The sequence below is a fragment of the Lissotriton helveticus genome, chromosome 6 (assembly GCF_964261635.1).
Source record: "Lissotriton helveticus chromosome 6, aLisHel1.1, whole genome shotgun sequence".
Classification (NCBI taxonomy): domain Eukaryota; kingdom Metazoa; phylum Chordata; class Amphibia; order Caudata; family Salamandridae; genus Lissotriton; species Lissotriton helveticus.
In genome coordinates, this window is record NC_136067.1 from 598416061 (window position 1) to 598432334 (window position 16274).

Below are 16274 nucleotides of genomic sequence, written 5' to 3' on the forward strand. Positions count from 1 at the left end.
ACTTCACTCTACAACAGTCTTCTCTGCAACACTGTACTCCCTGCCACTGAACTCTACACCATTCTACGCCAGTCTACCCAAATGCACTCTACACCACTACACTCTATGCAGCTCTACTCTGCAACACTCAACTCTGCCACTTCACTCTATGCCCCTGCTTTACACTACTTTGCACCATACTACTTTACCCCACTGCGCTCTACGCCACTCTACCTTGTGCCGCTGCACCGTACACCTCTCTTCTTTGCACCACTCTACTGCACTCTCTGCCAGTATTCTCTATGCCACTATACTCTGCCACTGCACTCCAATCCACTCCACTTTATTCTACTGTGCACCACTGCAGTCTACACCAAATCACTCTGTCACTATACCCTACTCTGCACCACTCTACCCTATGCCATTGAACTCTACCCCACTCTACTACACACCACTGCACTCTGCTTCACCCTATGCCATTCTACACTGCAATACTGCACACTGTGCCACTGCACTCTACACCAATGCACGGTACTCTCTACCCTTCCACTCTACGCCACTGTACTCTGCGCCAATACTCTATGCCACTGCACGCTACCCTTCACCACTGCACGGCACTTCACTCTACTCTGGAGTATAGTGGCATAGAGTGCAGTGGTGGAGAATAGACTGTTTCACTCTGCGCCATTACTCTACGTCTCCACTCTACCCTTCATCACTGTACGGCACTTCCCCATACTCTGACACAATCTACTCTATCCCACTGCATTCTACTGCACTCTACACTGCACCACTCCAGGGTACACCAGTGTGCACTTTATGCCACTGCAATCTACTGTACGCCACTCTATTCCACTCTACACCACTTTACTTAATGCCACTGCACACTTCGTCTCTCTACACCATTGCACTCTGTCACTGTACTCTACGCCACCCTGTTCTACTCCGCGCCACTGCTCTCTACACCACTCTACACTAGTGCACACTGCACCACTGCACTCTATGCCACTGCACCCTGACACTCTTCTCTGTACCACTGTGCTCTACTCTGCACCACTCAACTCTATGCCACTTAACTGCACTCTACGCATTCTAATCTGCATCACTTTCGCTTCTGCACTACTGCACTCCACACAACTGCAGTGTACAATACTACTCTATGGCCCTCTACGTCACTCAACACCTCACCTCTACCCTACACCACTCCACTCCACTCCATTTCACTCTCCTCTGAACAATCAACACCACTTCACTCTACACCACTCTACTCCACTGTGCACCACCCCACTCTTCGCCATTGCAATCTACCCCACTGCAATTAATGCTGTGCCACTTCACTCTACTTTTCACCACTCTACGTTACTGCACCCTACTACAATTTAGTCTGCACCACTGCACGCCACACCACTTTACGCCACTCTACTCCACTCTGTGTATTCCATTGTACTACACTGCTCTGCACTACTCTGAGCGACTCCACTCTGCAACCATCTACTCCGCTGTACGCCACTCTTATCTACAACACTCTATGCAGCAACCATCTACTCCGCGTCCTGACACTCCATGACACTTCACAACTCTAAGCCACTCCACTGTAAGCCACGCCACTCTGACACGCCGCCACTTACACCTCTACACTCTGATGCCCCCCTAAATAATGATGATTTGGATGATTTGTAAATCACACTGGAAGAAGTATATAGAGCCTTAACACGTCTGGTTGGTAAGGCTCCTGGACCCAATAGTGTTCCAGTTGATCTGTACAAATCTAACGTCCTTTTGTGGGGCCCCATATTAACCCAAGTCATTAACTCTAGTATTAAGTCAACATTGCCTAAGACTTGGGTGGAATCCATCATCATTCCTATTTTTAAAAGGGGGGACCTACATGACCGATTTCCCTACTTGATTCTTTGGTTAAAGTGGTTGGACTTGTAATCCTTGAACGCCTACAAGACTGGGCAGAGGATACTCTGGTATTATTAGACTTACAGTATAGTTTCCGTGCTGGTTTAGGCACAATAGAACAAAGCCTAAACGTAGCCATTCTGGTAGGCAAATATATAAGAGTAAAAAGATGTAGTTTATTCCTGGCATTTGTGGACCTCACTGCTGCCTTTGACTCCTTAAGGCATGATAGGCTCTGGGAGGTCCTTGAAGCAGCGGGGGTTGAATACAATATTATCGGCTTTTTACGACGTTTGTGTAGTTGTGCCACTCAAGCGTGCCGTATGGCTTGGGGGGGGGGGGGCACTAAGACTTTTCCCATTAGGAGTGTGGTCAGGCAAGGCTGCGTGCTGGCCCCCTTCCTTTTTAATCTCTACATTAACGGACTAGGAGAAGCGTTACTTCTGATGGGTAAATAGTTTCTGCAAGCTGGTGGTCATCCCATACCGGTACTTTTATGTTCGGACGATGCCGTTTTAATGGCACGCACACTATGTTCTTCAGAGGGTCCTGGAGAGTTTTTGTGGTTTTATGAAGGATTTGGGTCTTAACATAAACATCTCCAAGACCTTTGTCATGAGATGTGGTCAAGGGGCGCAGAGAACACGCAAAATGTTTGTAGATGAGAAGAAGTTAGCCTCAAGTAAAAATTTCTCCTACTTAAGCATTTTATTTAATCAGCAGGACTCGTGGGCTCAAACTATTTTCGCCAATAAATTGGGGTTTACTAGGTCAACCACAGCTCTTGCAACTTTCGCTAAAAAAGCTAGGTAGGAAACCACCTATGGAGCTCCTACTAATATATAAGCCCAAATGCATCACCATGGTGATATATGGGGCAGGCGTGCGGGCTTCGTAAATACCCTCCCACTACAAATTGTAGAAAATTTGTTTTTGAGGTATATTCTATCGGCACCACCCAGCACCTCTTCTTACGTTTGTCATGAGTAGCTGGTCCTCCCTTATTTTGCTGACCTTATGAAATTAGAGCCAATACTGCTGTGGCACGGGTTCTGGTGTAATGACCAAACTAAGCTAAATAGGGAGATCTTGCAAGACAGTTTAAGGCTGGAAGGGGCTTTAAAGATTCCCTGGATTGTGTACGTGACTTTATGAACAATCTGGGTCACCCAGAATATTTTCTAGATCCAAGTTCTCTGCAGATGATTCCTAGAAAGATTTTAAAGAAAGAAGGCCTCCAACTACTGAACTCTATTCGAATGGCAGGGGAGATTTCAAAAATAAGTGTGAGACAACATCAGCTATTACATACTACTTCAGGGATGGAGCCTTATTTATCTTTCGTACCTGGTGGTTTTGATAGGTTGCTCCGTACTAGATTTAGACTGTGCAACGTCCACAGACTAGTGTCACTACCAAAATTGAATGACTGGTCCCGTCCGTTACCACCTTATCCGTGTGACAAAAGTTCTGAACAATCTACTATTCATCTTTTCCTGTTTTGTAAATTTTATCATGAGCTAAGGAAAGTGTGGTTGATTCCAATTTTAAAACTCCTAGGGTTGAGGCAATGTCGCCGAGCCTTTATTTCACTTCATCTATTGGAAAATGAGCACATACCGTGGAGATTACCAATGTTTTTAAAGAAGGTGCTTCAACATAGGAAATGTATTGTAACTGATGAGCTATAATTACTAGGAATCTTCCTTTTATGGGTTGTGGGTCTTTCCTTCATTTTGTAAAACTTAAGATGTGTAAATCCTTTTTAATACTTTATAAATTTTATATGAAATGTTACAGGTTCTATGTGCTTTTATGTCTGTTCAAAAAGCAGCCGAATAAAGCTTTTTATGATTGTGACTGACTGGCTTTATTTAAAAATGCAATGCATCGCTTATTTGTAAAATGTTCTTTCTCGTTATACTTAGACGCACAGGTGAATCGATAACCCTTGTTACTAGGAAGGACTGGAGAGTGGCAGCTGAATTGATTAATATTTTAGAACGAGCAAATCAGGTAAGAGACTCACACTCATGAAAAAGATGCACATTTTACTGTGAAGAATTTTGTGGTTTTCGCTTTTTTGCGGGATATCATTAACACTACCGACGCCATACCTTTGCAACAGTAGGTGAGTAAATAAGAAGCTTATTAGATGGTGGGCTACTAGTAACTAAAGCACCTTTTTTTTTTTTAAAGTCTCGGCTGGACAGAGCATGCGCTGTCTCGAAGAGACATGTCGTATATACTTTGTGGGCTCAGCCCGCCCATAGGCTTCCCATTTGCTGTCTCCATCGTCACTCTCATATTCTTTCTCCCATTTGTCCATGGCATGCATTTGTCATGCTTCTTCCTGTGTTTAACCCTCCCCAAAAGCTTGGACCAATTACATTATCCCTCCACTGCTTCCATTTTAGGATCCGTTTCAGGAACTACTTTTTTATTTGTTAATGAGCTCTTAACACGACCGCTTGTGTTTTCATTTGCTGCTTCAAGCTACTTTGTAAACAAATCTGTAAATCTTGTTTAGGACAACACTACATATGCGCAAACGCAAATATAGGGCATTAACAGACTGGGAGATTCAACCAGCTGAACACAAGCAGTCAGTCATTGGCAGTGGCCGGTCAGTGGCAGCAGCTGTGCTTGATTACCATTATTTGTCCTGTGTGTAGTATTAGGAACTTGTTGTGTGAAAGCAGAGTACGCGATCCCTTTAAGGGGCAGGACACATTCCACAGCTGTGACGTCACGGCCATTAGCAGCTGGCAGAGTCTTGATTTGCTGTCTCTAGGTCATGTTCTGTCTTTCACACTATCGGCCTGTGTTCTTTTGAGAAGCTTGTTTGCCGTTCCATCCGTCAAGTGACTCAGCGGCTTGCGTCTGTTACCCTTCAGCCGTTGCAGGTTTTTGCTCCCCTGCGGCCCACCCCACTTACCACAGACATGGGGAAGGTGCAGTACTTCAAAATCAGCCTGCACAAGATTTGTGTCGTCTACGGGTCCTGTGAGCCCCTTGGCTGCACCGTTGCCCTGCTGCTGGGCGCGCCGCTGCAGTACCGTGGAGAGCAGAATGAGGGCAACATGACTTTGGGGGCTGCGGAAGGTCAGCACTTGCGCGAGGGGAGTGGGGCAGTTAAGGGATGTAGCACTGTGGAGAAGTGGCTGGCCGTAGATGGGAACATAGCCTCATGGGTCTACAGCAACAGTACTGATCTTCCCGTACTTTGACCTCTACTTTTTATACTGTGCTCTTCGTATACTTTCCCGCTTCCATCCTTAAAATATGTTCACTCACTGTCCATAGTTTTATCTCTCCGACCATTGCCAAGAGTTTATAATCCTTTACCTGGCTGCCGCAGTCAATCATCCCCCTTTTACTGTACAGTCTTGTGCATATCCCCTTCCTCTCCTTGGCCAGACCTGCCAGCACCGTCGCTTCTATTGTTGGCCAGACTGGTGCTTCTCTCATCTTACATGCTACTATGTTGCCAGAACAAAGCTTATTGATGCGGTCTTCCACGCTCACTGTTTCCCTATGCCTGCTACCCCCACCTTTGCATCTCATCTTCAATCTAGTTGTCACTTCTGTTTCCTTTCGGTATTCCCCCCACCATCACTGTCCGTATTTACATTTTGCACTCTCTTTCTAGCAACGATTATGCACCCGCTCAGTGATCGAAATGGAATTAAAGAAGTGTAGATACTAATTGCCCTAGAGTATCTGTGACCTACTGAGAAGTTTCAGAACTCCCTCCCTTGAAAACCCTTCACCCCCAATGCCCACTGCAAAGTGCAGATACTCTTCCTTTAAAATTCTAGAAGTGCAGTGTTGGACCTGGCCCTTTTGGCAGGTTCACCCCGAAATGTTTTGCTTTTTCCTAGCCTGTTTCTGGAACCTGGGTTGGTGATTTTAGGCCTCTGCGCACTTTTTCACTGTGGTACAGTGTAAAGTGCGTGTGCTCTCTGTGTATGTGTGGTGAGTGACCTGCCCTCCCATAGGAATGAATGGGGAATATGTATGCCCATGGTAGTTCCTGACGTGTGGGGAGTGCAGGGTCGAGTTTGATACGTGTGAACTCGTGAGATTGAATGCTGCGTAATGGTGTATGCGGCATGGTTGTGTCTAGTCTAGTAGTGCCACTTTTAGAAGTTGGCATATTTGTGTAGTGAGTCTGCTGGCACGTGATTGGCTGGTGAGCCTGGCCCAGGAGTGCCTGGGCCTGCTTGTGGATTGACTGTCTGGTTTGAGTGTGACAGGGGCTGCAGAGCCCCCAGGAGGTTGTCTGAGTCAGCCCGTGGATGAAAGGCAGCATCTGCTGCCAAGGAAGTGGGTGGAGATAGCACCTAAGAGTGAATGAGGCTGTGCCTGCCTGCCCCAATGCTGGCTCCACCTCCCCGCTGGGCGACTGTCACCTCTGTCCCTGATACTGACAGGACTTCCCTATAACCAGTTCTAGCTGGTTCTCACACTGCCTGCACAAAGACTTCAAAGACTTTTCTGTGTATAAGAAGGGGCTGTGTCCCATTCCAAAATGTTCTTGTTTCTAACTTGAATCTGCCAGGGGCGTGCTGCTGCTTGGGCTCAGGGGAATCCCTGGGCCCTGCCCAGCACCTGGATTCCTGATGGACTGGTCCTGGACTCTGGAGACCTTTTACTGGGTCCCCTTTGCTTTACTTTGCTAAAGGACTTTGCTGAGGTCCTGGACTCCTGAAAGGATTTTTTATTTGCTTTATTGTTGCCCCTAGCGCTTTGGGGCGCCTTATCTCTCCCCCAGCGCCTTAGGTTGGCCAAGAAGCGCTGTATTTCATTTATAGCGCGGAGAGCGCTTTATTTTTGCCCCGAGCGCTTTGTAGCGCTTTTATTGTTTTTATCGTGGGTGCCACGCCTGGGATATTGATATCCCGCCTGCCTGAATACGGGCCGCCGCGCTGCCCGCAGCGACCCGGAAGTGTTGGGGCCGGCCGGCCGGCCAATCACAGCGCGGCCCGATACAAAGCACCGGAAGTCCCGCCCTCGGCACTGCAGCGCGAGGGGGGAGACCGTAGAGGCTGGGAGGAAGAAGCATGGCGGCCGGTGAACAGGGTTCCCATGTGCCGAGGGAGCCCTGCAGCAAGAGGGAAGGAAGCCGCCTGCCGTGTTCGTCCCGGGGCTCTTGAGTGAAGGGAGAGCCCCGGGGAGAGAGTGAGGACCAGCGCAGGCAGCGGGGCTCCCATGTGAGCTGGGAGAGCCCCGCGAGGAGAGGTGATGGCGGCGGAGGGGGCCCGAGGCACATTGTCGGTGCCTGGCCCCCGCCGCGGATGACACCAAGACCGGAGACTGCCCCAAGGCCTGAAGACAAGCCGGTGAGTGGGGCAGCTGTTTCCCGGGTGGTGGAGGGGGCGTCGGGACACACTGTCGGTGCCCGCCCCTTTAGAGCAGCCCGAGTGAGGAGAGCCGCCGATCGCCGGCACAGGAGTCCTCTGAACCGGTGAGTGAGTGGGGAAGAGGAGAAGGGAGGGGCGCCGGGACACATTGTCGGTGTCCGCGCCCCACCCGCAGTAGCGCGATCTCGCGCTCGTTGCTAGTATGAAGCCACGAGGGCTTCAGGGGGCATGTCTTTTGGCCAGTTTGGATTATTTGGAGCCCCAAGAAGGCTCCAGGCGCCCCACTTGTTTTGCGAGCCTGAGAGGGTCAAGGGGCATTTGCAGTATCTCGAGTCCCCCAGAGGGGGGGACTCCAACCAAGGGCGGCCCCGGTTGGCAGTGGGTTGCCCCAACGTTTGGAGAGTCCAGTGAGGCTCTAGGGGGCGCCATTGTTTTCAGAGCCGGAGGGCTCCACGGGGCCTATTGTTTTTAGAGCCTGTGTGGCTCCAACGTTTGACCAGTGTTTTTAGAGCCTGTGTGGCTCCGTTTGACCAGTGTTTTTAGTGCCTGTGAGGCTCCAACGTCTGGGGCATGTGAGATGCCCAGAGCCTGTGTGGCTCCAGCAATGGGCGCAGTTTGCGCCTAAGGGTCAGCGAGGACCCTGTTGACGTTTTGAAGTTCCCAGCTGCCCAGCAATTAGTGGGCAGCTGCACCGTTTAGGCGCTTGGAATTGTTCACAGGTGCCCAGCAAGTAGTGGGCACCTGCACCGTTTAGGCCCCTGACATTGAGACACAGGGTGTCTTAGCCCCAACAAGGCCAGTTGGCCTAGGGACTGCCACAGGTGGTGGCTTATGTGAGTTTTGCGCAATTGTGTGGTTTTTCCTTGCACCTCTGAATGTTTTAGGCATCATGTGTCTTTGCGCTATTGAGTTGTGTCTTTCTTTCCCTGCGCTGCACCTCTGAATGTTTTAGGCGTCATGTGTCTCATAGCGCTGCACCTCTGAATGTGTTTGTGATGCATCATGTGCTTTGTTCTTAACACCGCTGAATGTGTAGGTTTATGCATCATGTGTTTCCCTTTACTACTCCTCTGAATGTATATTTATGCATCATGGGTAATGTGTTCTTTCCTAGACCCCTAAATGCTGTGTGATACTTAGGTGGTTGTTCTTTTTAGTACAGGTGGTCCTAGTGAGGTCCTGGTCCCCTGCGTGACATTCTCCTAAGGTGGTGAGGGTTGCGTAGGTGGTACTTACCTGTTCCCAGTAGTAACTGGATGTGATTTATAACTGTTATTTTGTTTTATATCTTACTTTCTATGATCTACAAAGTACTATTTCTAAAAGTGCTGATTATGACAGTGGCCCATGTGGACCTGTCTTGTAAATAATCCCTTATGAATATTGCCCGTGCCAGTTGGCACAATGTACATGTGTGATTTTTATCTGATGTGTTTTGACAATACAAAAGTTATTTTAATATAACCTTGTGTGGAGTTCCTTTTGTGGTGTACCTAGGATGTTGTTGCTGGCGCAAATGCTTTACACATTGCCTCCGAGTTTAGCCTTACTGCTCGTGCCAAGCTACCAAGGGGGTGAGCAGGGGTTATCTTGGCGTGTGAGTTCCTTGCCCGGACTAGAATGGTGGTTTCTGCCTGGCTTTGGCGTCAGCCTTAGCCTACCAGAAATAGCCAGTTCTAACATGCAGGTACTCCTTGCCTGTGAATACTTGCCCATTTAAAGCTCTGCACCGCTGCTTTCCCATAGTTTTCTGCTTTCTTTAGCCTTGCCTATCCCTTACATGTTTGAACTTCACACTTCCCATGGCCAACAGTAACCTTTCCGCCCATCCCTTTCACTAAGTTTCTTATCTAGTTTTGAAATGTGTTGTGAAATTTAGGGTAATCCTTGTATGTGTTTATACAAGTATCTGCTCCTTTCATTTCATGGTTACCTTGTGCTGATCTTTTAGAAAAACAACCACGATGCTTCTTTAACACTAGTCAGAATCAAATAAATAGGACAGTTTGGCACTACCCAGTAGCACCTGCGATGTTAGTCATGCAGGGAACTTCAGGAGGAATTGTCGGAACAGTGAAACGGATTTCCAGTCCAAACCTATACATTCTTAGCAGACCAAAGCACTTTGAAGGCGAGCTCGCCCCAGGCTGTTCTCTCCCGCATCCAGGCTACAGTAAATCTCTTGTTTTTTCTGGGGTTCACCATCAACATGCCGAAATCAGACTTGGTTCCCTCTCAGATGCTCCCTTTCTTTGGAGTGGTTCTTGACACAGTGCAGTTTTGGGCCTATCCTCCTGAGCAGCTAGTCCAGGATATTCAGGCTATGATGCCAATGTTTCAGCCTCAATCCTGAATTTCAGTAAGACTGACTATGAGGTTACTGGTATCATGGCCTCTTATATCCTGCTAGTGACACATGCCAGTTGGCACATGCGGGCTCTACAGTGGAACCTGAAGTTCCAGTGGGCACAGCATCAGGGGAATCTCTCCGACATGGTCCAGATCTCGGCGGGATCTGCACAGGATCTGCAGTGGTGGCAGACTAACTGCTATTTGATCAGAGGCAGACACCTCTTCCTTCCCCAACCAGATCACACAGTAGTCACAGATGTATCACTCCTGGGATGGGGCGGGCATCTGGGAGAGGCGGAGATCAAAGGACTCTGGTTTCTGGCAAAATCTGGACTCTACATTGACTTGCTGGAGCTCCGGGCGATTCGCTTGGCACTGAAAGCTTTTCTCCCTTCCATCAAGGGAAAACTGGTTCAGGTGTTCACGGACAACACCACCGCCATGTGGTACTGCAACAAACAGGGTGGAGTGGGGTCCTGGACCCTTTGTCAAGAGGCCCTGCGTCTCTGGACATGGATGGGACAGGAGGGCATATCCCTGATGATTTGACACGGGGCAGATTCCCTCAACGCTAGGGTGGACAAACTCAGCCGTTGATGCCTAGCGGATCACGAATGGCATCTTCATCTGGAGGTGGTGCTGAGTTTCTTTCAGAAGTGGGGACAGCCTTGGTTAGATCTGTATACCTCCTCCGAGAACACGCAATGTCAGCAGTTTTGCACACAGGAGTTTCCAAGGTGGCACTCGCTCGACGATGCTTTTCGTATCAAGTGGAGCACAGTCTTCCTGTACTCCTTTCCGCCAATACCACTCATGTCGAGAGTGCTCAAGAAGGTCTGGAACGACCAGGCCCAAGTCATCAGCAGTTAGGCTAACTTAAATCAGTGCTGACTGCTTTCATAGTCACCCCCGCTTTTTGCTAGTGTTATGTTTTACTGACTAGTCTGACTGGGATCCTGCTAATCAGGACCCCAGTCTCTGTGCTTCTTCCCTAAATTGGACATGGTGAGTACTTAAGTACACTCCAGATTGGCTACTGGTGTAAGTCCCTAGTATATGGTACTAAGGTATCCAGGGCATAGGTACACCAGGGCTCTCTCATGGGCAGAAGCATGTACTATGCCATCCATGAGAGACCACTCAAATCGTGGCTACAGGCCTGCTATTGCAGCCTGTGTACGCTGGTGCTAGCACCACTTACTACAGATGCAAGTTTCCTTATTTCTGAGATCACTGCACTTACAACTTATAAGTCATCCCTAAGGTAGGCCTTTCAATCCTGAAGGCAGGGTTCTTAGTTCTAAGGGTGAGGATGCTCTGCTTCAGCAGGACACCCCTACGACCTTCGGAGTCCATTCTTCAGGGTTGTAAGTGTATCAGTGTAGAAGGCTGGCTTAGTATATGGTGCTCACTTATGTAAGTGTAGCACAGTTTACTAATCCAGACAACCCTTATGGTGATTGTAGTGGTCTTAGATAACCTTCAAAAGCTCTCTAAGTAGTAGCTGTGGAGATCAGCCTTCAGGTTTAGGCCAGAAGGAGTATAAAGCAGCTTGTTTTACCAGAACATAAGCGTATTGGTATAGATTAAGGGAAAAAGAACCATACAGTGCATTTATAAAAATAGCTATTTATTATAAGAAACTGGCTAACGCATACAGATATCTCCTTCCCGGGATATACACAATACTTTGTAAAGAAAACAGGTACTTAGCACGAAATACACAGTGGTCACCGGGGGAAGAGGGGGGGACAAACCATATACTAAAATAGTGGGATGCGAACCATGACCCAAGTCAAGACTACACTCCGAAGAAGTAGAAGTGCTGGGGACCCAAGGAACCACCCGAGGTAAGTAACCAGGAACCCCACTGATGCCGTGTAGGAATACGACCATGTGCTCAATTCAAGTCAATGGGCAGTCGCGTTGCAATTTTAAAGAAGGACCCTTCCCAGTGGACCCTGAAGAAACCCAGTGGAGGACGGAAGGTTGGAGAGCCACCCAACCCGTGGATACCCTAGGAACCCGATTACGAACACCAGGGGAGTCAGGTGCATAGGTGCGAAGTGGCGTCTGAAACCGCTGTCGAATACACTGGAGGACTCCAGGAAGATGCTGCTGGCGAAGAGGGTGAAAGTGTATGGTGGAACCCAAGGTGAATTCAAGTTGAGAAGTACCTGCAAGCGGAGGGGATATTCTATGCCACTCGGGGGTGACCAGGAGGCACGGAAGACGGATGCCCACCGATGTCGGGTTTTGCAGTAGAGTTGACGGTGTCCTTGAAGCTGTAGATGCATGGACCAGGCGATGCTGTGGAATACCAGGAGCCTTTCACGAGCTGTCCCACACCGGATGTCGAATGTTATGGGGTCGGTGTCCCTCGGGAGCACCAACAAGCCTTGGCAACTGCAAACAATGTGGCATGCTTACTGAACACCGACACCAAGATTCTTGCCAAACTACTGCCGAATCGACTGTGTCTCCTGTTAGACAAACTAGTCCTTCCTGATCAGGCGGGTTTCATACCTGGCAGGGCGACATCCCATAACCTCCGCACTCTTTTTTCCATCTTACAGACAGTCGATTCCAAGCTAGCACTGGCGGCAGTTTTTTTAGACGCCTCCAAGGCTTTCGACTCGGTGGAATGGAATTACTTATTCACCGGTCTTCAGTGCATGGGACTCCCTATCTGTTTCCTATCCTGGATTCGCTTGTTGTATGCGTCGCATACGGCTAGAGTGTTGATCAATGGGCACGCCTCACCATCCTTTTCCCTATCCCGTGGCACCCGCTAGGGATGTCCCCTCTCCCCTCTCCGCCCTGCCCTTGTAATGGAACCATTGCCGGCAAGGATTAGACAACACTACTAGCATGCAAGCCTTCGTTGCTTTCTACGCCCTGTCCTTATATCTCTTTGCACGAATGACGTCACCCTCTATGTAAAAGAGCCCCGCCAAAATTTGAATCCACTCATATGGGAATTTGTTAAATTCGGAGGCCTTTCAGGCATTAATGTAAACTGGTCTAAATCTCATATCTTCCCACAGACTGCTGCTGCTACTCCCTTCAAAATGGATTATCCTATTGTATGGTGCGATGATGAGGTTAAGTGTCTAGGGATCAGGGTCAAAACGGACCGTGAGGAACTCATGCGGCTCAATTACGGTTGTGCCATGGAGCTTATCGCTTGCTGCATTACCTGCTGGATATCGCTGCCTCTAACTATGGCGGGACAGATATCCCTTATTAAAATGGTCGTATTACCAAAATTCCTTTATTTATTCCTCAATATCCCTTATGACCCGCGGCGCCATTTCTTTTGCACTCTCCGTTCTGAATTGATTAGATTAGTATGGGGCGTTAAGCAACTCCGTATCCAATGGGACACGCTCACACGACCCTACGAGCAAGGTGGTTTGGTCATTCCAAACTTTGAGTTATATTACCTAAGTGCACAAGCACACTTCGCTCGCTACTGGTTCCATCCTCCCCCGCTACACCCCCACGTAGCCACTGAACATTGGCTAGCAAACCCACTCCCATTGAATGGTGTAATATTTTCCAGAGTTTCACCTCGTGCAAAAGAACCTACCTCCGTGGACTGCACGAATATAGCCTGGGACCGCATCTTGGTATACATGGCAGCACCCACTGTCTATTCTCCCCTTCTACCGTTAACCTACCACCCTGATATGGCTCTGTTGCAAGAAGGTATTTTTAGACACATGGCGCGCACACAAAACATTCATGCATGGGGAGACATCTTTGTTAAAGGTAAATTGCGTTACCTCCAACAGTTGTCACGACCCCCACCTGCCAACATGGTGTGGTTCTGAAAATTCTGAATTCATATAATCGTTCTGAACTCGACAATTAAAACTTCATCGAAGTTTTACGAATTTGGTATCAAGAGACCGAGAATGACGAGCACAACATGTACATGTATTTTCAGCACATTTGGGTGACGATTTCGCCTCGAAATCGTCATTTGCGTTCTGAACCCTTGGCTTCCATTTATGTGTTGCCGTTTACATAGGCCTTAATCCAGCTGAATTCGATCCCACAAGGACACATACTCCTTAATTGACTTTTCTTTGACCTATACAAGTTAGAACCATTGCCCCAAGCCAAACTCGTTAGGTCAGTCCCCTCCCAGTAGCCAAGATATCATCAGGGCTCAACAAGCCATAAAACCATTCCAGCGCGCACAACTGCCGTATCTCGCTCACATCTCTCTCTGCTCCTTTGCTTCACTTACTTTATGATGAGGAGGTGCCCGTTTTTATTGGGGGTCCAGCGATATCTGATGAAATGTTGGGCCTTGCGAATGATTTGTTATGGGCAGCACGACGTAAAATATGTACATGTCATCATGACTCTGCTTTTCTTTTGTAACCAAAACCTGTAAATGATATATTGCGAATTCGAAGAATGTTTGCCTAAAGCCGAATATTCTGTATAAAGAGAGAAGCCCGATTTTGTAAAGGGCGGCAGTCTCCTGAGAATATACTTCCCGTGTGTTGTACTTCTAGGACACTTGTTACCTTGGTTGCAGCCAATAAATCGATCTTTGACTTCACCTAGAAGACTCTGAGTTTCTGTAGGTCTGAATCAGGAAGAACTCGAGGTCTCCGGGTGTGTCCCCTGGCACCGCTGGGTTACCGGTTCTTTACCGGTTCTTAAGAGAACCCAGTACCTCAGTTGGCGCCCAACGTTTGGGGCGATTCCTGTGGTACCAGTCAGCCAGAGGTTCGTGAGGAGCTTCGTGTGAAAATTCCGGAGGACGGCCAACCACCTCATTGACCCCTGCATGTCGACGTGGTCCGAAGGTCTTTGCTGCGAGGTTCCCCGCTTCCCGACGGCTACAAGGACTGCTGCCCTGGCTATCGCCCTGATTTGGACCCTTGAAGTTTGGTATAGCGAAACACTAAGACGAGTCTTCTGGTGACGTCAACGATATTTCAGTTAAGTATTAAGTGGAGCGTCTCCCAGTCTTTAGTTGGTCTTAGTTTTTGTGTATCCTTTGGGATAGTTTTTGTTCTTACTTGCAAGCACCAAAACCGAAGGACTCGTGTATTCACGAGAAATATCGTAATCGATAAACCTTCGAAGTTTGGAACTAGACTAAAGAGCGAAGATGCCTAGTCTTAGACTTGGAAATTTGTTTTGTCTTGGTGGTAATAATAGGGACTCCCGATTGGAGGACTCATGTCCGGTTCCTCCAGTTGGAACTCCGACTTACTAGCTATATGTGAAGCATGGGGTAAGCCCCATCACCTACAACGAAGTATGGATTAAATACACCAGAAAAGATGGTGTTCTAAAATGGCCCCAATATGGTAGCTTTGATACCGAAATCTTAGACAACCTTGAAGTAAAACTGTTTAAAAAGAAAGCCCGGCCGGCGATGTTTGACTCTTTCCGCCTATGGCGTAAAGAAGCCAAACAAAAGGAAATCAAATTAGCTAAGAAAAATAAGAGAGAAGGGGGACTTTCAGTAATGCAAGCTGCTATGCAGTTTAAAGACAATGAAGAAGAGCAGATGAATGAGCAGTTGCACAGGCAACGTAAAATGGCAGTAGATAAATGCTATCCAGTTTTTCCATCTCTTCAGCAAGAGGCAGAAAAAGAGCGAGAAAAAGACCCATTAATGTCACATTTGCTAAATTCACCACTCCCCTATGCGCAGAATGCCACGGCACCCCCGCAACCTTTAGTTGCGCAAACTCCACCTCCTGCTCCTCCACAGCACCCACCGGCTGTCCTTCAGCTGGCTCCTACTCCTTTGGTGCAGCCTCCTCCAGGCCCACCGACTACCTCTGTTTCACCTGTGTTGCCTACAATTTTACCTACTGTACTTTTTACGTCTCCTAATGCTCCCTCTACGATTTTGCTTAGTGCCCCCTCTATTTCCCCTGATACCTCTTCTGCTATCTCTGCCCCTGCCTTATCTCACCCCGTCTTTCCATCCGTTCTTCCTTCAGTTTCACCTTCCATTCGGCAGAAAATGGCCAGCACTGTTACTAACCTTCTTTTACCTCTTTTCGGGTCGCCTACTACGACCCCTAACATGGGAAGAAGACAGTTGCGAAGTCAACTGCCTGATTATCAAGAGAGAGATTCACTGAATAGTTTAGCACGGAAATGGGTCATGGACACTGTAAAATATGATGTACAGTCTGTCATGGAAGTCTTTCACCAATGGGAAGCAGCTACACAGAGATATGTTTTCGAGAAGATGTGTGTTTTCCTTTGCGAGGATTTAGAAGACAATGATCAGGATTGCATCCCACAAGAGATGTGTCGTGTGCGGTTTAAGTTTGGACAGGGTATGATTGTAGGTCCAGATGTGGAGAAAGCAGTTGAAATGTTATCATATCGGAGTAAGGGGAGCAGTTCTGAGTCACAATCTGAGCCTAGTACATCTAGTAGGAAAAAGGCGCGACAATACCCTATGAGAGAAGTTCCCCCACAATGGAGAGAGGGCGACACAACAGTCAATCCCCCTATTCTGCCGCACTTTCAGCGTGTATGGGTACATGTCCCATGGAAGCGAGCTGAAGTGTTAGCACTCAAACAAACACTACCCGATCCTCGTAAAAATCCTGCAGGGTACTATAAAGAGTTGTCGCAAACTGCTGGATCATGTATAATGAATTTAGCCGATAT

At 48.1% G+C, this 16274-nt stretch overlaps 1 protein-coding gene across 2 annotated transcripts in view; it reads left to right on the plus strand.

Annotated features, from left to right (window-relative positions):
* LOC144762785 (putative ATP-dependent RNA helicase DDX43) overlaps positions 1 to 16274 on the plus strand; it is a 989943-nt gene that overhangs the window by 702965 nt on the left and 270704 nt on the right. For both annotated transcript variants that reach the window (XM_078648055.1, XM_078648054.1), the window contains exon 15: positions 3816 to 3903. In XM_078648055.1, coding sequence (XP_078504181.1) covers positions 3816 to 3903 — 88 coding nt within the window. The remainder of the gene's footprint in view (positions 1 to 3815; positions 3904 to 16274) is intronic.